Here is a 24937-nt window from a genome sequence, read left to right as displayed (position 1 = left end):
TAACGAAGCCAGAGAGAGCAAAGAAACTGCATGGAGGATCTTCCCTCAGGCTTTCAAACAAACAGGTCCAGGAAATTGTGTGGTTAATTGGACATGCTTACTAGATAAATCCCAATTATATAATGAGATCGTTTAATTATCTGCCATCATAAATGAGTAAAGAAAAAAAGTTTTCGGAACAAATAGACTTGAAAACATCATTATTGCAATATTACTTCATATAATTCCTTGCTTTTTGAAAAAACATTTCTGTAAAGAGGATTTCTGGTAACACATTGGTTAACATTAGTTAACTGTATTGGTTAAGATGAACAAACTATGAAAAACACTTTTTTTTTAAAAAAAAAGAAGCATTTATTAATTTCAACATTTACTAATATATTATTAAAATCAAAAGTTAATATTTAATGGACCTGCATAACATGAACTAACGTAAACAAAGATGAATAAATACTTAGTTAATGCATTAACTACAGTTAACTAATGGGACCTTACTGTAAAACGTTACCAGATATATTTATTGCATAAAATTGCAAAAAAAAATAATGTGTCAGTTTTTTTTCTGGCACCAGCATTAATCCGGTTCATTCTGACCTGGAAGTGCATCTCATCACTTCCTGTGAGCTGCGAGGACAAGGCGGTACAAATGACCTTCACACATGGGAGCTCTGGGGGTGTGTGTGTGTGTGTGTGTGTGTGTGTGTGTGTGTGCGTGTGAGGAAACCGTTACCTAGCAACAGATACTCCCCTTCCCTTCCCTTCCCTTGGCAATGACTGCTGTGTCTGACAGCTGCCGGGTTAGTGACACTGGAGCAGAACTAAACAGCGTGTTGTGATTGTAACGCATGTGTCCACTGCAAGGGTGAATCACTGCACAACACTGTTTACTGGAAAATACAGACTGATGAGCAGAAGCTCTGACTACGAGTATGTAAAGAAGACATTGCTTCAGAAAGGGATCGTGAAACTTAAGTCATCATTTACTCACCCTGGTGTTGGTGTAATGCCGGATGCCCTTCTTTCTTTTTATGGACCACAAGAGAATCACAGAATGATCCCATGCGACATTATTTAATTAATATCCTGACCTTGGCCATCGGTCATCTGTGATCGACTGCACATTTGTGAGACTCTATTAGCGCCACAGTTCACTCCGACTCACCCAGAGAAAGTTGAGAAGTTGTGAGAAATCAAGAAAATCAAAAGCGCGAAAATCAATCCCCAGAAAAGCATCTGTGTACTTTCTTCACTGAGTCAGATATCACAGGACCGGGTGTGAGTTCACAGATGTGAACGCGATAACTTCTTGTTACGACGAACACAACGGATATTTTCCCCTCAGAGAAGACGGTACATGGATGTTGTGTTTCATGTTGTGTTTTTGTCAATCTTGATTTCTCACAAGCTTTTTCTGGGCGATCGTGATGAGCGTTAATAGTCTCATGAATGTGCAGTCGGGCACAGAAGACCAACGTCAGGACTTTTATTAAATACATTCAATTTAATATTGTACACCTACAGAACATATACGCCATGTGTCACATGGGATCATTCTGGGATACTTTTGTTTCTTTTTTAAAAGCTTGGTTGCTATTCACTGCTATTATATGGACAGGCGTGAGTGTGACATTTTTTAAGAAGTCTCCTTTTGTGGTCCATAAAAGAAAGAAGGGCATACGGCATTAGAACAACACCAGGGTGAGTAAATAATGACTTGACTTTCATTTTAGGGTGAGCTATCCCTTTCATAACAGTGTAAAAAACAGTTTTCCCCAACAGAATACACGGGTTTCTGTGCAACGTCATCACACAGATGCGCGCGCATCTAAGAGGCAGAAAGCAACAGTCTTTACGGCTATATCTAGCAGAAGCAGAGATAACGCTTGAGCTGTTGTGCTGTAAACTAGCCTAAATGCATAGGGTATGTCAGGTTTTTATGATTCGCAAACTTAGTTGGACAATTTCATTCTAGTCAAGTAACTAACGTTTTACATAATGTTATATTAATATGCAAATGAAACACAAGCAAACAGATCCAACTCTGAAATTGCAGTTTATTATTGAGTCAACAAGAATTTACAAACAATGCGAAATCTACGTTAATTACAATGTTCTTTTACAGAACTCGGCATAACATATAGCGGTCTTGCCTCTTGGATGCGCGCACATCCGGTATTGTTTGTATACAAGAAACCTGTGTATAGCAATTTTGTAAAAACCTCATGAAGTTTCTCAAAGATAATGAACACTATCCTAAAGTGAAGGTCAGATACATACACACTATCACTCAAAAGTGTGTATGAATATGAAATGAATGGCAGATAATGGAGACTTCTCGGAGTATATTCAGAGGCATTAATATGACCGACCATGAATTTGACATTTCTGCATGTCTAAATGTCAAACACCACCACATCCAGGAGGAGACCATATTATAATTGAATGTATTATTTTAATATTACTATATTGGAGAAAGTAGGCATAACTGTAACGCTTGAAAAATGTGACATTTCAGCGCTGCCTTTCAGTGCGCTGAGCAGTTTTTGTTTTGCAATTGATGTCCTTAAAAAAAGGGCCTAAAAATGCTGTCGTACAACACGTTTAGGGGGTAAGCTGTGTTTCCCTTCATTTTGTTTCAAACTTAGTTTTTGTCATGTGACCACATATTTAGAAAGAGCCTGTCATATACAGCTGCCTGTGATTGACATGAGGAAGTTTATTTATTTTAATGGTAGGTCAAATTTATTTTATATCAAAGATATTATACATGTTGGTGAATTTGTAATGTTTCATTATTTTGGCTAAAACGCAGCCATGAATTATTCAAATATGACACTGGATATGACCAGTTTTTTTCTTTTCATAACCCCAAACAAAAGTGATGTTTGCGAATACACCTGTGAACCCTGTGAATGTGTGATTCATTTAGAAAGCAGATAACGCGAGGTAAACCTGTCCAAACCGGCCAGATTCAGCAGAAAATAAGAGCGTGGTACATGAATCCAGGGCGCTCTTATAAATATGTAGGCAGCACAGTTCAGCATATTTCTATTCCTGGTAACTAGTTTAAGGTTATATGACAGAGAAATGAGCCTCAGCGTTCAGCTGTCTACAGGCAATACTAGGTCAAGAAGACAGAACAGAGAGAAATCTCCACACACACAAACCTCACATACTATCACACACTGTGGCTGGGCAATATCTAATATCTACAAAATATTCATGATAATTTCACTGGGAATATCTATATCAAAGGCCACGTACACACTACAGGGTTTCAGGAGTGACAACCACATTTAAAGACGGGAGTGAATCCCCCAAATGATTGTTCCTTGTGTGTACGACTGTACGTAACACAACTCACTCCCTAAATTGCGATGATTGACAGCATGGTAGAAAAATTCTTTCCTATTTTTGACTAAATAATATTACAGTGACCAAAAACTCGTTATGTTCTGTGATTTTAATTAAACCACCGTCTACGGAGGTGTCATGTGAGGTTTATGTTTGTAAGGCTGCTTTTTGTCATATCAACTTTCCGTGAAGATGTGAAAAAGATCTATCTAGATTTAAAAAAAAACAATCTAGATTAGGCTACACATTTACCCAAATTATACGCCTGTTTAACCGAAGCTAATTTGGGTGGTTTCTCCCATCATCCCCAATGTCACTTCTGTGTTTTACGTCCTGACGAGAACGTCGGTCTCCTCGGCTGTGAATCGCTCCTGGCGTGCGCCGGCAAATTCGCCGTTATAATAGCGATCCGCCATGGAACAAGCGCGCCGGCTCTTAAAGGGAATGTGAGCGGATGCTCTGATTAGTTTATTTCACGTTACGCCCAAACCACACCTATGAATAATGAAGCTACTTCAGACCAACACATTTTAGATTTGCGCCGGGCGCAAGAGTCATTTATCCCGTCGGTATAATAGCAACAGCGCCTGAGATCCGCCCACAAAGTTACTTGCGCTTTGCGCTTTGACACTTGCGTTTCAGATCGTTAAAATAGGGCCCATAATCTTTTATGTTGGAATGCGATTAATTGATTTGACAGCACACATTTTTTATATATTAAAATATGTTGGTAAAAAATATAAGCAGTACGTTAAATATATATAAATATTGTTGTTCATTCATATATATAGTTCCGCTAGATCATTTAGTGAAAACATTTTAAATTCACGAATACTTTGCTTCATTGGCTGTTATTGAAAAAAAAAAGCATTTTAAGCAATTTCAGAGCATATACACAAATATTTAAATATATTTTAAAAAGTTTTTAGTAATGTCACCAAGCCCCATCACACACCCATATCATCTGTTTCTGATGCATACAGATTTATGCAGACTAAAATGAGTAAAGGTGCCTGAACGGCTTCTGGTATCTCACCCTTACTGACCCCAAAACACAGATTTCATACATTAGTGTAGAAAACCTTGACATATTCAGAAATCATCAAACACACACACCTTGTCAAACCATATTCAACAACAACAAACACCAAGACTCTGATCCTCTGTTATTGCAGCTGACCACACAATATAATGATTCATGATTTTGTGAGATGCCCATGATCATTCAAGATGGGGAGGCTGAGACGCTGTTCAATGTCAATAAAACATCATAACTGACAGATTAAACAACAACATCAGTCTTTCAATCAGACACCAGTGCACTGCGAGCATCAGGGCTTCTCACATCTATACAGAACGCCCTTCAGAAACACTTTCAGCTATAGAAGATATGATATAATTAATATAATATAATTTTACCATCTGAAAGCTTCACAATTTGATGTCCGCAGCACAAATGGTGCAGGATTGGGACATTTATTGGCATCTAAAGGCATAATGTGTACACTCCGTACAAGCTAATGACTAACAATAATTATTAATCAAAGCGTGTGTGTACCACTAAATATAACACTGAGTGGATTTGCCCTTGTAAAATGCTATGCCGCCTCTGATTACTGGCTCTGTATCACAGTCGTTGGCTAGAATGGAATATGAGCAAAGACTTCAGATATAGAAAGACGGTCATCTCCCATTACTTATTAATGGGAGAAACTGCAACGCGCAATATGGCAGAATACGTCCCGCCTTCTAAGTAAAAGAGCCAATCGCTGACTGGTAAAGTCATTGCGTCACAGCATCTCCAGTTCACACAGAAACCTGAGACTCACGCTTAGGACTGCACATGCGCATCGGCTGGTCTAGCCTGAAAAATAAGCTTTTTAACACTATTTGAGCATGAGAAACAACATTTATAGACAGTTCATGTCAGATTTTGTTGCTGATTTGGAATATGCTATTTAAATGTGAGTTTGGCAAGCAGTTTTTGAGATTCCAGGATTCCCCCATTTAAATAGATAGGATTTGGTCCTGGATGCCAGAAATAGCTGCCCAGATGCGTTGCAAATATGGCCGCCGAGCGAACAGACTTTCCTTGAAGGGACTTTAATATAAGTCAACAGAGACATTTAGCTGAGCTGTGTTTTCATTTCAAGGTGCCCAATGGCATTTTTCAAGCCAAGTGAAGAATCTGACACAGAAAATGCTTATATATTAACAGTATCAACTACTATTAGCAAAGATGGTGAGCATAGCAGAAGCTTGAGAGCTGAACTTACTTTCTCGATCTTGTCCAGCCACTCCTTGTTCTGAGCAAGTTCTGCCATGAAGGTCTGATGTTTCAGCCACTTCTTATGAAGCTTCTGAGTCTCGTCGCGGGAAGTGTCGCGAGCCATTAGCATCTTCTCTGCCACCCAATCCCCAATCTATGAAACACACAAAACCATGAACACATCATGTTAGGAATCACACTCATAACTCATAAACAAGCGATTCTCTGATCTACAGTATGATCTGATCCTCATTTTTCACATCTATTCATTTTATTTAAAAACATTACAATTGGATTTCAGGCATGTACTAACTTGAATACACCTCTTCTATTATAAATGTACAGTATATATATTGAAATTACCTTATTGAAATGCAAACACGCACAGATCAGCACACAGAGCTTCCACCAGAGATCATATAATTTTAACTTTTAATTTTTAAAATGACAACATACAGAAAACAACACAAAAAATGTAACCCAGTAAAACACTGTTAAACTAATTTTACCAAATACTTAGAAAATGATCCTCAAAGTTTCCTACGCACAAGTGATCCCAAACAAATTATCATTCCTGTACCAACCACAGTACATCATATTTTACTATATTAAATAGTAGTTGACTTCCTCCAGTAAATGTCAAGCAGTCCTGCTGTGTGAGATGCATTACTAAATCTAAAAATATTTCAAACAAAATGTTCATATTTATACTAAAAATTAATAGCAGGACTATTTGAGTGAACTGCAAAACAACAACAACAATTAAAAGTGAAAAACAAAATGATCACAAGTCACAGTACCTATATAATCACAGTAAATATACACTTATTTACATATTGCATAATGCTATACATAAAAATTTCAATATAAAAATGTTTTGGGAAAAAAAGTTCATGAACATTATTTGTGACCTAGAGATACATTATTATGTCATGTTATAATTACCACCTGAATCAGGCTGTGAAGAATCTGTCAGTCAAGTTCCCAAATCCACATCGTTCATCATTCACAGAACACACACAAGCAGTCCAAAAACTGTGCTGGATGAAATATTCAAGACATGTGCAGACAACTCAGCGTGCGCTATTTTTGGACCAAACTAAATCCTTAAATGACTGTATTAAATCCAGTGAACACAAGAAGTGGTTTACATCTTAGACACAAAGAGCATCCCAAAAAAGGTACAAATGACTTGCAGTCTTGAGCCCGTGCAGAGGCCTGACTGAGTTACAGCGAGCGGAGAAATGAGCCCAGTAGAAGTGATTATTGATGTTACAAACGCTGGAGAGAGAGAGAGAGAGAGAGAGAGAGAGAGAGAGAGAGAGAGAGAGAGAGAGAGAGAGAGAGAGAGAGAGTGGGCGTTGGAGAGTGTCAAGAGGGAGGACGAGGGGAGCGTTTTCCCCTCCCCTTCTCGGAGCGACCCAGACACACTCTTCACCCCGCTTGTGCAGCGCCTTGCATCTCAAACAAATCCATATTGTCTTCTTTCAGTCCGCGCTGCCCTCTTTTCTCTCCTCCTCCTGTTTTGTAATATAAGCTTGACTCAATACTGCGGTGCCTCTTCTGCCTGAGCTGAAAGACCCAATTTCTCCCGCAGCAGCATCCACGATGAGAGGAAAACAGATAGACGGAAAGAGAGGAAGAGAGACGACGAGGGAGGGGGAGAGAATCACATATTGTGGGAAAGAGAGGGAGAGAAAGGGAGCCTACGTAGTTCAAAGCGTCACAAGGACAACATCAGGCTCTTTAAGCGGGCAGGGAAGCGAATACGAATGATTGATCGGAAGTGAGAGAAACAGAAACAGGACCAAAAATAAGGGAACGAGTGGCAAACGCTCATAATCTGTCTGATCATAACATAACAAGGCTGCAAAAGGGGATTTTCGTAGCGATGCCATAGAAGAACCATTTTTGGTTCCTCAAAGTAACCAGCTTTTAAAAGAACCTTTTTTCTTAGTCTGAAGAACATTTCAATAATGATGGATACTTTCCCACTCACTCCTCCTGGACCTGCAGAGATGTTTTAGCTTTTTAGCGGCGTGTTGGGGTTCCAACAAACGAATGAATGAAAATAAGCTTATCAATGCATGTCTAAATTCGCGCTTACAGTATCTTTGTAGAACTTCAAAAATGCAGGACCAACATCCACGGACAGTTTTTATTGTTTTATCAGACAATAACAACTCAAGTATAATTTTCAGGACAATTACAGGTGAAACTCGAAAAATTTGAATATCGTGCAAAATGTATTTATTTCAGTAATTCATCTTAAAGGGGGAAACTAATATATTATATAGACTCATTACATGCAAAGTGAGATATAATTTTGATGATTATGGTTTACAGCTTATGAAATCCCCAAATTCAAAATTTGAATATTGTGAAAAGGTTTTAATAAGCTGTAAGCCATAATCATCAAAATGATAACAAATAAAGGCTTAAAATATCTCAAATGATAACAAATAAAAGCTTGAAATATCTCAAATGATAACAAATAAAGGCTTGAAATAACTCACTTGGCATGTAATGAGTCTATATAATATATTAGTTTAGCCTTTTAAGTTGAATTACTGAAATAAATTAACTTTTGCAAGATATACAATTTTTTCGAGTTTCACCTGTGGGGCCGGATTCGGGATTCGGGACAACAGCTTAGATTTTGGGACTGTCCCGAATTTTTCGTCACGTCTGGTCACCCTATCAGTGAATGATAAAGGTTCTTATTGGCATCTATGTTTCCATGAAGAAACTTTAATATCCATGTAACTTTTCAATTATTTTTTTCTAGCTGCTAGAAATACATACTTTAGAAGTAACTGTAGTCGTGTTTAGTACGGACTAGAGAGGTTAAAAGCACAGTGACCTCTGCCCTCACGAGGCACCCGGAGCTCTCACCCATAAAGACATCCAGGTCAATCATGGTTATTCCTCAAAGAGACCCTGAGGGAAAGAAGCAATAGATCCAAGGAAGAGCGAATGACCATCCAGGGACACGAGAATTAATTATCCAGTAAACTGATGGTTAACTACACCTCCATCACCAACAACACCAACACCAGAGAGACATTTCAACTACCAAAGACAATAATGTGATACTTCAGATCTGCAAACATCTCTAAGGAACAACAACAGACATCCAAAGAGTCGCATAAGCTGTTTATAATAGGATTCAACCGTACTAGTATATTGCACAGTATGCACAGTTTTGGAGTGTATGCAATGCTGAAGGGATGACATATTTTGTAGACCAAACCCTGGAAACTAGTTATCATTTAATCATATATTTTTCCATTTTCCTGAAGTCAATGTTTTTTTTTAAGGGTTTTTAGTTAAATGCCTGAAATAAGGTCTGTGGTGAACAAGCTCAAGATATTTTCATCAGTTGTAGCCCCTTTTGAATATTTAAAATCTTTTACTTGCCTTGTAAAAGGCGGTTGGTGACAAGTGGCTAAATCAACTTTGAACATCAACTTTTATTTATGTATATAGCACATCTAAACACAACTTTGTTGCTGAATAAAGTGGGACTACAGATGTTGTCTGAGACATTAAAAGTCATCAGCCGGACCGGTAAACTCATCTACTAACTAGTCCGCATTTACAGCCTCGACGTGAACTTTCAGGGAAGATGTTTTCTGAATAAAGACAAGAGCTGACAAAAGTTTAGAAGTTGTGGTATAGTTCGTTTGTAGCCTACGTTTAGCTTTTATTTATTTTTTTAAGCTTCAAAATTCATAAAAGTGTTTGTGAAGACATGTGTGAAGATTATCATAACGAACAAAACATGTAAGAATCATAACTTTTTTTGACACAGAGCTTATTTTCTTCAATAATTCAAAAGCCAATAGAAAGATCCTCCTGCGCTTCAGTCGAGGGCACCAGGGTGGCACTGGTGCTAATATCCAGGTTGGCCAGCAAAAATACATCATGCCAGCTGTGATTTTGTGACTTTTTTTTAAATACATTTTTTGATTGGACTGCAAAGGAGTGTAACGTCGTTACACAAAACTGGATTAATAATGCAAAACAACAGTTTTATTTCTAGATGCCAGTTTCTGAATTAAACATGCAGTGCAGTCTGGTTACAAGACAACAATGTAGTCCTGTTTAACATGCTCACTGTTGCATAGCATGTTCTGTTTCAGATACTATATATATATATACATTTTTTTTTCAGTATTACTGCTTGTATGACTCTAGTATGCAGTGCGCGTTGATTCCCAGCATAGCCAAAATCTGTCATAATGTTCAAAGTGTTTAATGCATACTATGCAGGATACTACTGTATATGATATATATTATGCAAAGATAAACGTTTCAAGCTGTATGCTGTTATCCAGGAAACAAACGGTCACACGATCTTGCTACGTTGCATGTTTCAGGGCTCATTTACACTACTATTTACAGAGAATGCTACAAATCCATTGATTTTGATGGCGATCTCAGGGGGAAAAAGTGCATTACAATATTCAATACCATATGCTTTAGCAAGCATTTGGTTATTCAAGTTTTCCATGCACAGAAAATTTGCATTCAGTATATACACACTGCATAATTAAGGACATACTGAATACTTTCCATTCTGAACACACACTGTTATTATGAAGAAGACGACACTATGCTGTCCATAAACAATATGGCATTGCATGGATGTATTTCGACAGTGCATTAGAGAAACTCTGATCATGCTGTTCTCAGTCTCCACACGTGTTTGACAGCTCTTAGTGAAGGCAGAGATCCGTCCTCATCCCTGCAGTGAACACAAACACACAAACACACACACACTCTCCCACACACTGGTGAAGTTCTCTCTCTCTCCACTGAATGAGTGATGAGGAGACCCGCTAAATAATTGAACGTGAGAAGGGAAGAACAAGCAAAGCCCAAATAAACCTGCAGGTTTGGGCCACACCGGGAGCCTCCTACTGTACAACTGCGTTCACACAGCATTTACCCACAATGCTCAGCTATCCGAATCATTCAAAGACACAGACACTCGTTAGGGCTGTGCGATTAATTGAATTTCTGTTTCCATTTTGTTTCTTGCTTCCAACGATTATGAAAACGAGATAATTAAGATAAAACAGTTATTACGCCGCATTCTGTTCCAAACGGTGAAATACACACACAAATGTCAAGATGCCAGGTATTCATGTAAACACGCTCAGTTATGTCTTCAGTGAATGTAAACAGTTGCAAAGAAATAGGATGCGTGTCATTAGATCTGTCTAGGGTGTTTTCAGACCCCTTGAAGTGGACCAAGAGGTGAACCGTGTGAAAAAGCACAGACCTCTTTGTGTTCATACTGTTGCTTTCTGGACCTCGTCCAGTTCAGTGGTTAATGGCTGACTCTATACCCTCCAAAATTTGATCCCATTCAGTTACATTGTATGTAACTGAAGCCAAGATTTGAATTTTTAAAGTACATTTTTATATTTATTTATTTATTATGATTATTATTTTGTAAAACAGCACATGACTTAAGTACATATGTAAGTGTATGTCTATAAGTACACATGCCATTTCTTAATTACCTCTATTGTCTTTGAAATAAGATTAATGTACTCACAAACATTTATGATGTGACCCTGGACCACAAAACCAGTCACATGGGTAAATTTTTTGAAATTGAGATTTATACATCATATGGAAGCTGAATAAATAAGCTTTCCATTGATGTGTGGTTTGTTAGGATAGGACAATATTTGGCCGAGATACAACTATTTTAAAATCTGGAATCTGAGGAGCAAAAAAATCTAAACATTGAGAAAATTTCCTTTAAAGTTGTGCATTTATGTTCACGATTGCTGCATTCACTCACAAAAACATGTTTTATATATTTACGGTAGAAAATATCAAAATATGTTCATGGAAAATGATCTTTACTTAATATCCTAATGATTTTTGGCATAAAAGAAAAATCAATAATTTTGACCCCAACAAATTATTGTTGGCTATTGCCACAAATATACCCGTGCGACTTACAGTATTTCTGGTTTTGTGATCCAGGGTCACATATATAAACTAAAATATACTTTGTAATTTATATTGAAACTTGTGTCATGATTCACACACATATAAAAATATATATGTAATTAATTACACTTGTAATTTATATTGAAACTTGTGTCATGATTCACACACATATAAAATATATATGTAATTAATTACACTTGTAATGATGAAGTTACACTTTTAAAATATATACATTTTAAATGTAAATAGCGTTAAAATAATCAAGTGCTTTACATGTGCCTAAGTGTGTAAGTCAGCACATCAAAATAAGTGTACTTATGAAAAATATGATTAAAACAATGATATAAAAATGTATTTTAAAGTAAAACGTTTTTATCTGACATTATTACAAAGTGTACGTAAATATGTTAGAAAAGTGTTTTTTAATATTCTTTTCAGATTTTAAACACACTCAATAGAATTAAGCACACTTCTTTTTCAGCAACTTGACAATTTGCCCACGCTGTGTCCATCACAGTCCATCAAACATATCTGATGCTTAATATGCAAACATATGGAGCAGGATTTTCGACCAATAAAATTTTACTGTGGGCGGGACTACACAGATTGACACCACTGTAGTTAAAGTGAACAATAAAATGTCCTGTGGCTTGACTATATTGACCAGTTAGGGGGAAACCCCCCAAAACATATCACTACCACATCACATTTGGTTAGGACACTCTGTAATAGCAATATATTTTTATTACGCTACTTGCAATAAATACTTTCTTGCTTTCAAAAACCTGCACTGTGGTGTACCAACACACGCATCTGTGCAAACTGATCTTTTGGTACAAAAAATCCTATCTCACACAAGCTTCACACATTTTCCAAAGACAGTATGGCACAGTTTTTATTGTGTGTGCTCAGTTGGCACTCGTCCTACCTCATGGCAGTCTTGTAGAAACCTCTGGAGCTCCCACTGGTCATTGAGTTTATGAAGCCACTGCTGAGCGTGTTCACGGTTCTGGTTCCCTCTGTGAGGCGCACACAAATACAGAAACTCTTACATTATTTGTGCTAAAAGAATAATAAACTAATATCAATTAATCGTAACAGTGTTGTTTTTTTTGCGGAGTCTCTGTTTAAAACTGAAGGCAGACTGAGCCATAGCAGATTCAATACACAAATGCGCTTCGAAATCCAATTTCACGCTCCTCACCGAGACTGCATTCAGATCCGTGACTGTGGATTCTCAGCGAGTTTCTTTGTTATGCCTCTATGGAAAACACATTTTAAATTCAACGCTGTCTATAGGAGCAGGTGCCCGTTCTATAACGCAGAGAATTGGAGGGCAGATACTGATGTCAGGTGGTAGGTCATCTTAGAAGAACAACAGCACTGCTTTTACAACGAAAGCGCAACACATTTTTATTACAAATGCTAAGTGATCACAGAATAGAGGTTTTGATGTAAAGAAGAATGAACACAATACAACAACTAGGTCATTTTTTTAAGAAATGGTGCCATTTCTGAATCATTTATGACCCTATGACTACTACAGAAAATTTACATAATAACATACATAATTAACTGTATACTAAGCTTGGTCATCATATTTGATTAAGTCAGAGAACAATGTTTCTATGTCAGGTAAAATATTTTTTGGGGGGGTAACACTGCTTAAAGCCTTTGTGTGTTGCATTATTAAAGGTACTCATAAAATGCATTATATCTTTTTATAAATAATTTTAACCAAAGTTAAAATGCATTATAATACTGTATAGATTCCTTGTTAAATCTGAAATTGGTTGTTTTTCATGTTTCAATGCATTATACTTTCTAAAGGTGTATTATAATGTACTATAAATGTGGTTACAATTATTCATGAGACCATACAGTGCATAATAAGGTGCATTACAAGGCATAATTAATGCATTAAAAATACTTCTAGAATGCATAATACATAAAGACTTTAAGTAAAGTGTTAGCAAATTTGTTTTTCCATTTGAAAATATAAAAAATTCTCACTCATCATCATTTCATTTTAATTTAAAAACACAAAAAACTAAATTGAATGTGATGTTTTCAGACATGTACTTTGAAAGTAAAACTTTTAATTTGACATTATTACAAAGTCAACTTTTAAAATATGTACTTAAAAGAGTCATGAAAGTGGACTCATTTTAAGTGCACTAAACTGGCCTTTTATTTCATTAACATTATATTATCTGCAAGTACAGCTTTTAAAAACATATGACTTGATGTGATCTACAAGAGCACATTCAATATAACTAAGCACACTTCTTTTTCACAAGGGCTGTTTAACCCCAAAACATTTAAATGTAACAGGGTTGACATATCTTTTGAAATCGAAATGTCATGGATTATTAATACATATTATGCTTATACTTGGTAACTAATAACTTTTGTTACTTTGTAAGGCTGTAACCACAGATTTAGGATTGGGTTAATAGTTTAAGATTCGGCCATTGAAATATTTGTTGACCACTAATTCTAATATTGGAGGTTAATGTACTTGATAAAGCATTTTTTTCCACCAAATGAAATCCTGGAATATTCAGGTACAAATAACACTGTTTCCTGAGAATGATCATCCAGCTCTACGGGGCTTTAAAGGATAGCTCACCCAAAAATGAAAATTAGCCGATGATTTACTCACCCTCAAGTCATCCTAGGTGTATATGACATTCATCTTTCAGATGAATACAATCTAAAAAAAATGTCCTGACCATCATAAAAGCAGATTCCACTTACATCTGAAGCGTATTTATTACTCGCATAAGTTGCACTTAGACTGAAGTTGAATCCGTATGTGTTTGGCCGGAAGCTAGTTATTTTACTTTATAAAGTTTTAAATATGGATATTTTTCTTACACAAACACATCGCTTCACTTCAGAAGGCCTTTATTAACCGTGTGGAGAACTTTTATGATGGATAGATGCACTTTTAAAGACTTCAAAACAGAAACGACATTCACTGCCATAATAAAGCTTGGAAGAGCTAGGACTTTTTTTAAAATAAACTCCGATTGTATTCGTCTGAAAGAAGAACGTCATATATACCTGGGATGACTTGAGGCTGAGTAAATCATGGGCTAATTTCATTTTTGGGTGAACTATCCCTTTAAATATCCTTTTAGGGCTTTAGTTTTTACCTGTTAGAGAGTAGATCCACTCTCTCTCTAATGCGCTCGGAGTAGATGTTGTTCTGACTGATGAGGCTCTCTCCCGCCTCTATGACAGCTTTAATGCGGTGCAGGTTGAGCTCCATGGTGGTGGTAAAGTCCTTGTGCTTTTTGATGGCTGCCTCCACGGTCTCCACTGTGGTGGGAAGCTCCACATGGGCCAACGCGGACTCCTGAGGAGAGGAGAGAAGGACAGGCTCAGATATACAGAAGGCATTAAAAATGAGGCCAGATCAATTACACTAAAAGCAAATCCATAATCATGGCAAATGGCTAAATGTTGGTGGTACTGCAATAATTGCAATAAATGCAGTAAATATCTATGCTCCAATAGCTATGTTTCCATCCAAGGCTGCGAATTGAACTTATGTGCAAAATATTTCATCAAATATTTGCGAATAAAGCAGTGTTTCCATCCCATGTGTTCCTTCCTGGGAAATTGGCACAAAATATCTGTAATAAAAAGTGAAGTTGCTGCAATCGGGTGAGAAAGTGTTGCTCTTTTTTTCTACATCATAAATGACTTGCATCTCAGAGCGCACAGACGAAATGCAATAAACGCTGTCATGTTATCTTGTGTTCAGAAGCCTGATGTTTGTGAGCGCAATCGTGTGAGAAAGCTCTGGAAGGTCATTACACCAAATCATTTTGAGGACAGATTTTGGCTCAGGCATTTCAGAATGACCAAAACAACATTTAAGATGCTCTGCGATGCAATTGGTCCACTGGTCAGTCCAGTTATCCAATCACATCCCATGTTGAGGAAAAGTCACGCAAGTTTTTTTGTTGCTAATTGAGGAATTTATTCTGTAAATGTGCTTCCATCATATTTTATCCACGTCTTCTAAAAGGATAAAAAATTAGCATTTTTAGAATGAATGCACAACTTAGCATTTCCATCCAGCGTTTTTTTAATGCGATATTCCAAAATGTGCATAAAAATAGGTGGATGGAAACATAACTTGATGACTCTGTGAATGTGTTCTAACTCTGTCAATTTTACAGATTGAAGATACCCTTCAAACCGAGGGGTGGCACCAAGCATGCATTTGAAAATCTCACTGCACGCAATTGGATAACACCACGACCAATCACAACAATACACAGTCTAAGCCGCATACGCTTAGCTACCAGCGGAGATAACAGGGAGATTAGACTCTTGCCGTATCCGGGCAGCAAAACAGCAAAAGCGTTCCTTCTTGCAAAGGAACGTCTTCTGTTCCTCTTTTAGAGAAAAAGGCAAGTCTAAATATTTCATAGTAGCGGCCAATGCGGTTTCAAACAACTTGTGTTCATCCATAGCCATCTTGCAAAGTTTACTAATGACTTCGACGTCACAGCGCTGTCGTCATCTCGCCTCTGGCCCGCCTATATAAGATAACCCGATGTGATTGGTGCAGCTCAGATACAAGGGCATATTTAATGAGCATCATTACTCGACACCAGAATAACTCGCTGAGCAAATTCAACTTGTGCTCTCGCGAGAACTCTGGATTTCCAGGGTAGATTGAAGATGCATTTAAGACAAAGCTGGTAATTAAATATTACTATGGTCACACTTTAGTTTAGGGTCCAATTCTCACTATTAACTAACTATTACCCACGACCTTAATAAACTCATAATTTACTGCTTATTAATGTAAATTGGGGTAGGATTAAGACATGTAGAATATGGTCATGCAGAATAAGGCATTAATATGTGCTTTATAAGAACTAATAAACAGCTAATATCCTATATGCATGCTAATAAGCAACTAGTTTAATAGTGAGAAATGTACCTCTAAACTAAACAGTTACCATAACTATATATTAAATATAACTGTATTTAACTATATTTTACCTCTCTTCAGCCCTGTTTTTTTTTTTTTTTTTTTTGCAATTTGTTTAATATACACTACCGGTCAAAAGTTTGGAATAATAACAAATAATTAAATGTGTTTTTAAAAGAAGTCTCTTCTGCTCACCAAGGCTGCATTAATGTGACCAATTTTGTGAAATATTTTTACAATTTAAATACAATTGAAATACATTTTTCTTACCAATATCTTTTATAATATAATCATTTATGTCAGCTATTAAATGAATGAAGCAAAACAATATTGATGATAATAGTCTTAAAACCATAACTGCCAACTGTTTAGTTGTCCTTACAATGTTCTCGCGCAGAAAGGTGAAGCTCAAACATGCTTAAGGAAAAGAAAAGACGCTAATGAATGTCACTGCCATGTGTGTTTAGCACAAACCCGTTCATGCTCGATGACATGTATTAAAGTGTGGATTCAAAGGGCTCTTATTCTGTGCCCGCCGGCGTCAGAAAGCGACTCTGGGCTTTTAGAAAACCAGAACAGACACAGCTTCTAACATACACCCAGACAGGGTGAGGAAATACATGTCCTCTGACATTTAAACTGCATTTAAGATATTTTTATGAAGTGATGACCTAACATAAAAGCAGCAAATGTCTCTGAATAAGAACTGAGCAATGACCTTAAACTGCCCTGATGCCCCTGACATTTACAAATGTGACCCCAAAAAAATCAGTCAGATCAATTCTAGTCTCCTAATTGTCAGCTTTAGTCATACATGGAGGGCCCTATCGTAACGATCTGAAAAACGCAAGTATCAAACGCGAAACGCAAGTAACTTTGTGGGCGGATCTCGACGCAAATCTAACATATGTTGGTCTGAAGTAGCTTTATTACTCATAGGTGTGGTTTGGGCGTAACGTTCAATAAACCAATCAGAGCGTCATCTCACATGCCGTTTAAGAGCAGACGCGCTTGTTCTATGGCGGATTGCTATTATAACGACGGGTTTGCCAGCGCACGCAACTTACATGATGCTAACAGTGATTTCAGTCTTCAGAATTTTGTTTCCTGGTTCTTGACAGATAACCCACTTTGTCAGATGTCCTTATATACCGATGTGTCTTGCCACTATTGACCAAAGAGGTTTGATCCATCATTACTACAATTAGCCTGAATAATTTAATGTAAGCTAGATTTATACCTATTTTTTCACATCTTCATGGACACCACAATGATTTCTCTCGTGTGTTAATATTTTTCCTTGTAATAATGTATGGTTTGCAAAAATGGGAACTTCTGCGTCTGTGTAGATGAGAGAATCAAAGTGTATGTGCGTTGTGCACACGCTACATTATGGCCAAGTATGCGCCCTTAAAATATAAGCAGAATTGTTTTCTGAAACTGCAAAATAGCACCAGAGAACGTTTCGCCGGAACACGCCTTCTCTTTTCCCTGAAGTCCTTTAATATATAAATAGTTTCTTATGAGATCTAAAGGAGAGCAAATGCATGATTTTATTTCCAATTTTGCACTTATTATGCATATCACATTTTTCCATTTTTGCATTTGACTTTTCCCTCAGTTTTTCCTCAAGCACACACGGCAATATTCAAACTTGCTATGCTGTGATCGCAAACTGCGCTCAGGTTTGCCAAGATACAAAATTCTGTAGTTAAAAGTAAGTATATGATCCAATATGATCCAAATTTTTTTTGCATTCGATTCTTTCAAATCTGAACCATTATTTTAATAAATTAAATTATTAAAAATGTATTTATTTAATTTTATGAGAAACATTTGAGACAAATATGGGAAATAAATGTAACTGTATTTAATATAAATCTAAACTTTTAACTGTCCTGTCACTTTTCTAGCAATTTGTTTAAAAGTTTGGAATAATTCAGATTATTAAATGTTTTTGAAAGAAGTCTTTTAGTTCACAAAGGCTGCATTTATTTGGTTAAAAATAGAGAAACATAATACTGAGTAATGGATTTTATTACAAATTAAAATAACCGGTTTCTGTTTTAATGTATTTATTCCTGAGATCAAAGCTGAATTTTCAGCATCATTACTCCAGTCTTCAATGTCACATGATCCTTCAGAAATCATTCTAATATACTGATTTGCTGCTCAATTACTATTATCCATGTTTTTGCCACTTAATAATTTTGTAGAAACTGTGATTACAAAAAAGAAAAGAAATGAAGACATTTATTCAGCAAGTATACGTTAAATTGATCAAAAGTGAAAGTAAAGACATTCATACTGTAACAAAAGATTTCTATTTCAAATAAATGCTCTTTTCAACTATCAAAGAATTTTTTATCACGGTTTCTAAAAAAATTGTGTTATGAAGCATAAATGAGACCTCAATCCATTCAGATTTTTCAGCTATGAAAGAGCAAACTCTAAAAAATAACATTTTAGGGAAACCTGCAACTGATATAGAGAGGTGTGAGGGGCTTCACCTGGTTATTGAGGAAAGCCTCAGCCTGCTTGACGTCCCTCAGGAAGAGATGGAAGATGTGAGCTTGCACCAGCACCTCCCTCCTGCTCTCCCACATCTCCAGAAGTTTATTCCAGCCCACATCCAGCTTGTGGAGCCACTGCTGCAGAGCTCCATGAGGCAGCGGCGCTTCCTCGGACTCCAAGAGCTCGTTCACAGACTGCAGGCGCTCGTAGTCCTCCTCATACCTGCCGATCTCCTCCTTCAGCGCGGCGTGTTGGTTTATCAGCCGCTCCGCGTCCTCTAAAACATTGGGAAGCTCATCGGAAGCAGCAGATGTCTGAGTCTGAACCAGCCAGGTGAGAAAAGAATCCAAGTCTTGGATGAACTGTTGCAATCGACCAGCGACGGTTAAAGAGTCCTCACAGCCTTGCAATGTACGCTTTAGCTCCTCCCACTCCACGCTGATGCCCTCGAAGGGAACCAGGATTTCCACGGCCTTGTCGGGATGTGATGTGGCGAGCTCTTCCGCGTCCTCCTGAAGGTGAAGGAGCTTAGGCTCGAGAACGGACAGAGCTCCCTCCATGGTGGAGAGACGCCTCTGCAGGGCCAGGACGCTGCCCAGGTCACTGCCCACATACTGCGTGGCATCTATGGCTTTTCGTTTGTCCTGAATCTGGGACTTGATTTCCGTACACTCCAGTAAGTAGTTCTGGATGCGCAGGATCGAGTCCAGGTGATCTTTCTTCTGCTCGACCAGCTCGACGATGCGGTTCCACCTGTGATGAGCAAAGAGAAGACAATTGAGCCTATTGTTGGTTTGATCAAGACTCTTTAAACACTGATCTCTGATACATTTCAGGTCATCAATATGCTAGTACACTCCTACTAAACGTTGAAAACAATAGCTTTTTTCATACATAAGTGCTCTTCTCTTCTGGGAAAATGGCCCCAAAATATTCATGACTCATTGTTCACTGCAGGGTTATTATAGTTCACTAAAAATAAACCCTTAAAACATTCCAATTTTCATTACTTAATGAGAATAAATGTTAACTGAAAATAAATGTTAACTGAAAATAAATGTTAACTGAAAATAAATGTTAACTGAAAAATAAATAAATAAAATGATAATACTAATAATTATTATTATTTATATATATATTTATATACACATAAACTTAAACTACATGAGAATGTAAATCCTTTGGCAACAAGCTAAAATATAATATATATATATATATATATATATATATATATATATATATATATATATATATTATTTAGGGCTGTAACGATTAATCGCGATTAATCGAAATCCAATATAAAAGTTTGTGTTTACATAATATATGTGTGTGTATTGTGTATAATTATTTTGTATATATAAATACACACACATGCATGTATATATTTAATAAAAATGTGTTATTCATATATAAAATAGTTCTATTTATGTATAATATAAATCATATAAAAATATATATGCAGTATATAAATGCAAATAATTCTCAAATATATACATGCATGTGTGTGTATTTATATATATATAAAATAATTATACACAATACACACACATATAATATGTAAACACAAACTTTTATTTTGGATTTCGATTAATCGCGATTAATCGTTACAGCCCTAAATATTATTTTATTTCAGTTTGTTGCCAAGTTTATGTACTATAATAACTGTTAACACTTAGTCTAGGTCCAAGTCTCACTATTAACTAGTTGCTTATTAGCCTGCATATTACTAGTATATTGGCTGTTTATTACTACTTCTAAAGCACATATTAATGCCTTATTCTTCATGACCACATGTACATCCCTTAATCCTTCCCAATACCTAAACTTAACAACTACCTTACTAATTATTAATAAGCCGTTATTAGAAGTTTATTGAAGGAAAAAGTCGTAGTTAATAATTAGTTAATAGTGAGAATTTGACCCTAATCTAAAGTGTGACTGAATAACTAAAACTAAAAATGAAATAAAAAATACCAACTATATAGACATTAAAAATGTTCAACTGCATTTAATATACATTTAATACTGTAATACATTTTATTCAATTGTCAGTAACATGCAATTAAGTTCACACTTAGTTATATTCTTTTAAAGTGTATTATTTTGTAATAAGTACTTGTTTTAAAAGTATGCTAAACTGTACTTGTTTTTCACCAGGGAATGTATTAATTCAGAATAACTTTGTAGACAAAATTTGTCCCAACATCCCAATAAGTTCATATATATCATACTATATTTATTCCACAATCTAGAGTATGGCTTGAATGATAGATAATAAAAATAACTTGTTTCCAGAAAACATTACTCAGTCTGAATAATTCTCAGTTCATGGATCACACGCACACGCACACACACACACACACACACGGCGGTCCAAGGGCGCACCGGTGGGCCACAGCTCAAGGTCTGAGACACAATATTACAAATCAAACACGGCGCACGTATTAACAGAAAATTATTTTAAAAACACAGTGGCATTATATATTTAAGAACACAATAGCTGTGACTGTGTTTGGGTACGGCCCACAGCGCTCTGTTTTGATCCGGGTCATGCGCGCCCGGTGTGTGGCAGCCACAGCAGATGCCAGCACGCTGAGAAAAGCTATTTATGCCAAGGTCGGTCTAAAACGGATCACTGGAGTTTTTCACACATACGTCACAGCTTGCCAGTTTCAGTGAAAGCTTGTGAACGCAGCAGCCCATTTTCTAAAGACGCCCATGTAGAGCTGTGTGTTAGAAGTGATGAACAACAGCAGTATCACAAACCTGCAGGGTTTTCTGGATGAAACCATTTCAGAGTTACAAACAAATTGGATCAAATGAAAGCAAATACATATCAGGATAAGGAAAGACTAGTAAAATGAGCTATTGGATAATTAGCCAGAGATATTTGAACAGACAATTATGATGTTTAATAATTAATTATGGATGGACACAATGTGTATTGTGAAAAGCGCTATACAAATAAACTTGAATTGAATTGAATTGAATGGATGGATGGATGGTGCATTTTTGGTTTGAGTGCAACTATGCCCACCCACTTTTTATCAGCCTTGGTTATGGATGTATTTTTTTCCATTCATTTCCTCATAGAAAATGCAATGATATTTTAAATTTAAAGAATTTTAAGCAATGAACCAAAACAACAAGCTCCAAGACCACAACATTACACACTTTTTTTGAAGCAAAAAAAGTATATGAAAATACGGAAGAAAGGAAGCTCTTAAAGGGGTGGTAAAATGCCCTTTCACAAGATGTAAAATAAATCTCTGATGTTCCCAGAGAGAGTGTGTGTGTGTGTGTGTGTGTGTGTGTGTGTGTGTGTGTGTGTGTGTGTGTGTGTGTGTGTGTGTGTGTGTGTGTGTGTGTGTGTGTGTGTAAGTTTTAGCTCAAAATACCCCACAGATATTTTTAAATAGCATGTAAAGTTGTCACTTTTGCAAAAACGCACCGTTTTGTGTCTGGCCCTTTAAATGCAAATGAGCTGCTACAGAGGGCGGGGTTTCAAGAGTCATGTGTGTGTGTGTGTGTGTTAGCAGCTGCGATTACCTCTCACACACACACACACACACACACTAAAATGACAGAAACTGTTCTGCCTTTAATGTTAAAACGGAGTCAAACAAAGATGGAGAGACTCAAGAAGAAGTGACAACATGTAGAAGCAACAGGACGTCTCTGAATGGTTAGTTGATGAATTTATGTTGCTGATGTGGAGTTAACTATCTTCAATTAGCATATTCTGTCATGATAATCTATAAATCGCTCGTATAGGAACTGTTGTGAGATGCACACAGAGTGACTTTCTATTGCATGTGAAAAGATGGATGCTAAAGTTTGAGCTGACTCACAAATGTGCTTGACTACAACAACTCTTCCTCTTCTCAACATGGACTGTGTGTTCAGGGGGCGGGGCTTATGTAAATCTTAGGGTTGCTGATGTCACTAACCCCGGAGGAATGTTGTGTAGTTCCAACCAGCCGTTTGTTGTAGTCCTTTTCTTTAAAAGCAAATATCTCCCTTTGAACGTTGTAACTTTGTAGATGTTGTTTTTGCTCAAACAGCAACATTACACACTAACTTAAGTTAGAAAAGTGAAATCATACTCAACCACCCCTTTAATTGTTCGAGGCAGAGATTCAACAAGGTGCTGTAAATATTCCTCAGAGATTCTGGTCCATATTGACATAATATCATCACGAAGTTGCAGCAGATTTTGTCGGCTGCACATCCATGATGCGAATCTCCAGTTCCAGCGCATCCCTTCCCAATGGATCTCTATCAGATTGAGTGGCACCAGTGTGTCTTCTGCGGCTGTAGTCCGTCTGCTTCAAGGTTCAACGTGTTGAGCGTTCAGAGATGCTCTTCTGCAGACCGCGGTTGTAACTAGTGCTTATTCAGCTCAAACCAGTCTGCTCATTCTCCTCTGACCTCTGGCATCAACAAGACATTTTCACCCAAAGAACTGCCGCTCACTGGATATTTCCTCTTTTTCAGACCATTATCTGTGAACTCTTGAGATAGTTGTGCATGAAAATCCCAGTAGATCAGCAGTTTCTGAAATACTCAGACCAGCCCGTCTGGCCTCAACAACCATGCCAAGTTTAAAGTCACTTAGGCTACGTTCACACTGTCAGTCCAAGTCAAATTATTTGTGAATCTGATCTAAAATTATTGATGTCCACACTATATCAATATCAAAATGTATCGCAACTGTTCAGATCCGATTTGTGTGTTCAATAAGCTTGAAACACATTTCATGTGATTTTTTGCTGTTTACATTAGCTAATTCTGATCGGATTTCAATCGGATATGCACAAAATTGGATTTGGACTGACAGTTTGAAAGTAGCCTTAAAACACCTTTCTTCCCCATTCTGATGCTGAGTTTGAACTTCAGCAGATTGTCTTGAACATGTCTACATGCCTAAATGCATTGAGTTGCTGCCATATGATTGGCCGATTAGATATTTGCATTAACGAGTAGTTGGACAGGTGGACTTAATAAAGTGGCCGGTGAGTCTATGGCTGCGTTTACACTTGGCATTAACATGCGATCACCGTGATCCGATCAAGCAGATCGGATCATTAGCCAATCAGGACACGGTGCGTTTACATTTGTTCATATTAAGTAGCCTCTGTATCTGGATAACCGATTTCTGTTTTTGCATAATATTTAAATTAGGACTGTAGCCAAATTAAGAGTAAAGATGATACAATTAAAGGAGAACTCCGGTCAATTTTAACATTGAGCACATTTTTTTGTCAAGGAATACTTCCAGAGTTGATCATACAAAAATAACTGGGTTGATCATGTTAAACAAGTCACATCATCGATCATCTGGGTTTAAGGTTAGAGCGTGCAATGACTAAATGGGAGATTAATAAACATGCTGAAACAATAAAAACATTCAACATTTAAAACATTAAAAAATAAAAAGTTTATTCCCATTATTCCTCTGGCAAAGCAGATTAAGCTCATGTTAAGTCTGTCTTGAAAAGTTTATAGAAAATCTCTATGGAGAAAATAAAAGGATTTTTTACTTCCTGCTCTACTGTATTTGCCATTAAATACAGAGCCTAATGTTATATGTCACACAAACTGTACATAAGATGTGGAGTTACCTGCTGTTTAAATGATCTTGACAGCCCCTGACTTCAGTGGAACTGGGGTGACCGCTGTCTAAAAGCTGCTGGACGATCTGATTAACATCTAGTATCCTTCCCATCAGGCTGTTCATCTCCTGGTCCAAGCTCTCAAACCTAAAATGCAGATAATTTACTTTACAAATATGGCTGATTGATTCATAAAGACTTATTTACACAAGGTTCCTTGCACAATACTATGTTATGACCACAGAACAC

At 36.9% G+C, this 24937-nt stretch overlaps 1 protein-coding gene across 1 annotated transcript in view; it reads right to left on the bottom strand.

The window, feature by feature from the left end:
- Positions 1-24937, bottom strand: part of sptbn4b (spectrin, beta, non-erythrocytic 4b) — a gene marked incomplete at its 5' end in the record, with an annotated part of 77229 nt that overhangs the window by 31864 nt on the left and 20428 nt on the right. Inside the window, 5 exons of the mRNA XM_079621488.1 lie at positions 5631-5777; positions 12528-12618; positions 14761-14963; positions 19070-19826; positions 24698-24835. Of these exons, the coding sequence (XP_079477614.1) occupies positions 5631-5777; positions 12528-12618; positions 14761-14963; positions 19070-19826; positions 24698-24835 (1336 nt within the window). The remainder of the gene's footprint in view (positions 1-5630; positions 5778-12527; positions 12619-14760; positions 14964-19069; positions 19827-24697; positions 24836-24937) is intronic.

Source organism: Phoxinus phoxinus (genome assembly GCF_949152265.1).
Source record: "Phoxinus phoxinus genome assembly, chromosome: 8".
Lineage (NCBI taxonomy): Eukaryota > Metazoa > Chordata > Actinopteri > Cypriniformes > Leuciscidae > Phoxinus > Phoxinus phoxinus.
The sequence above is the reverse complement of the archived record's forward strand: the minus strand, read 5'-3'. Positions and strand labels throughout refer to the sequence as shown.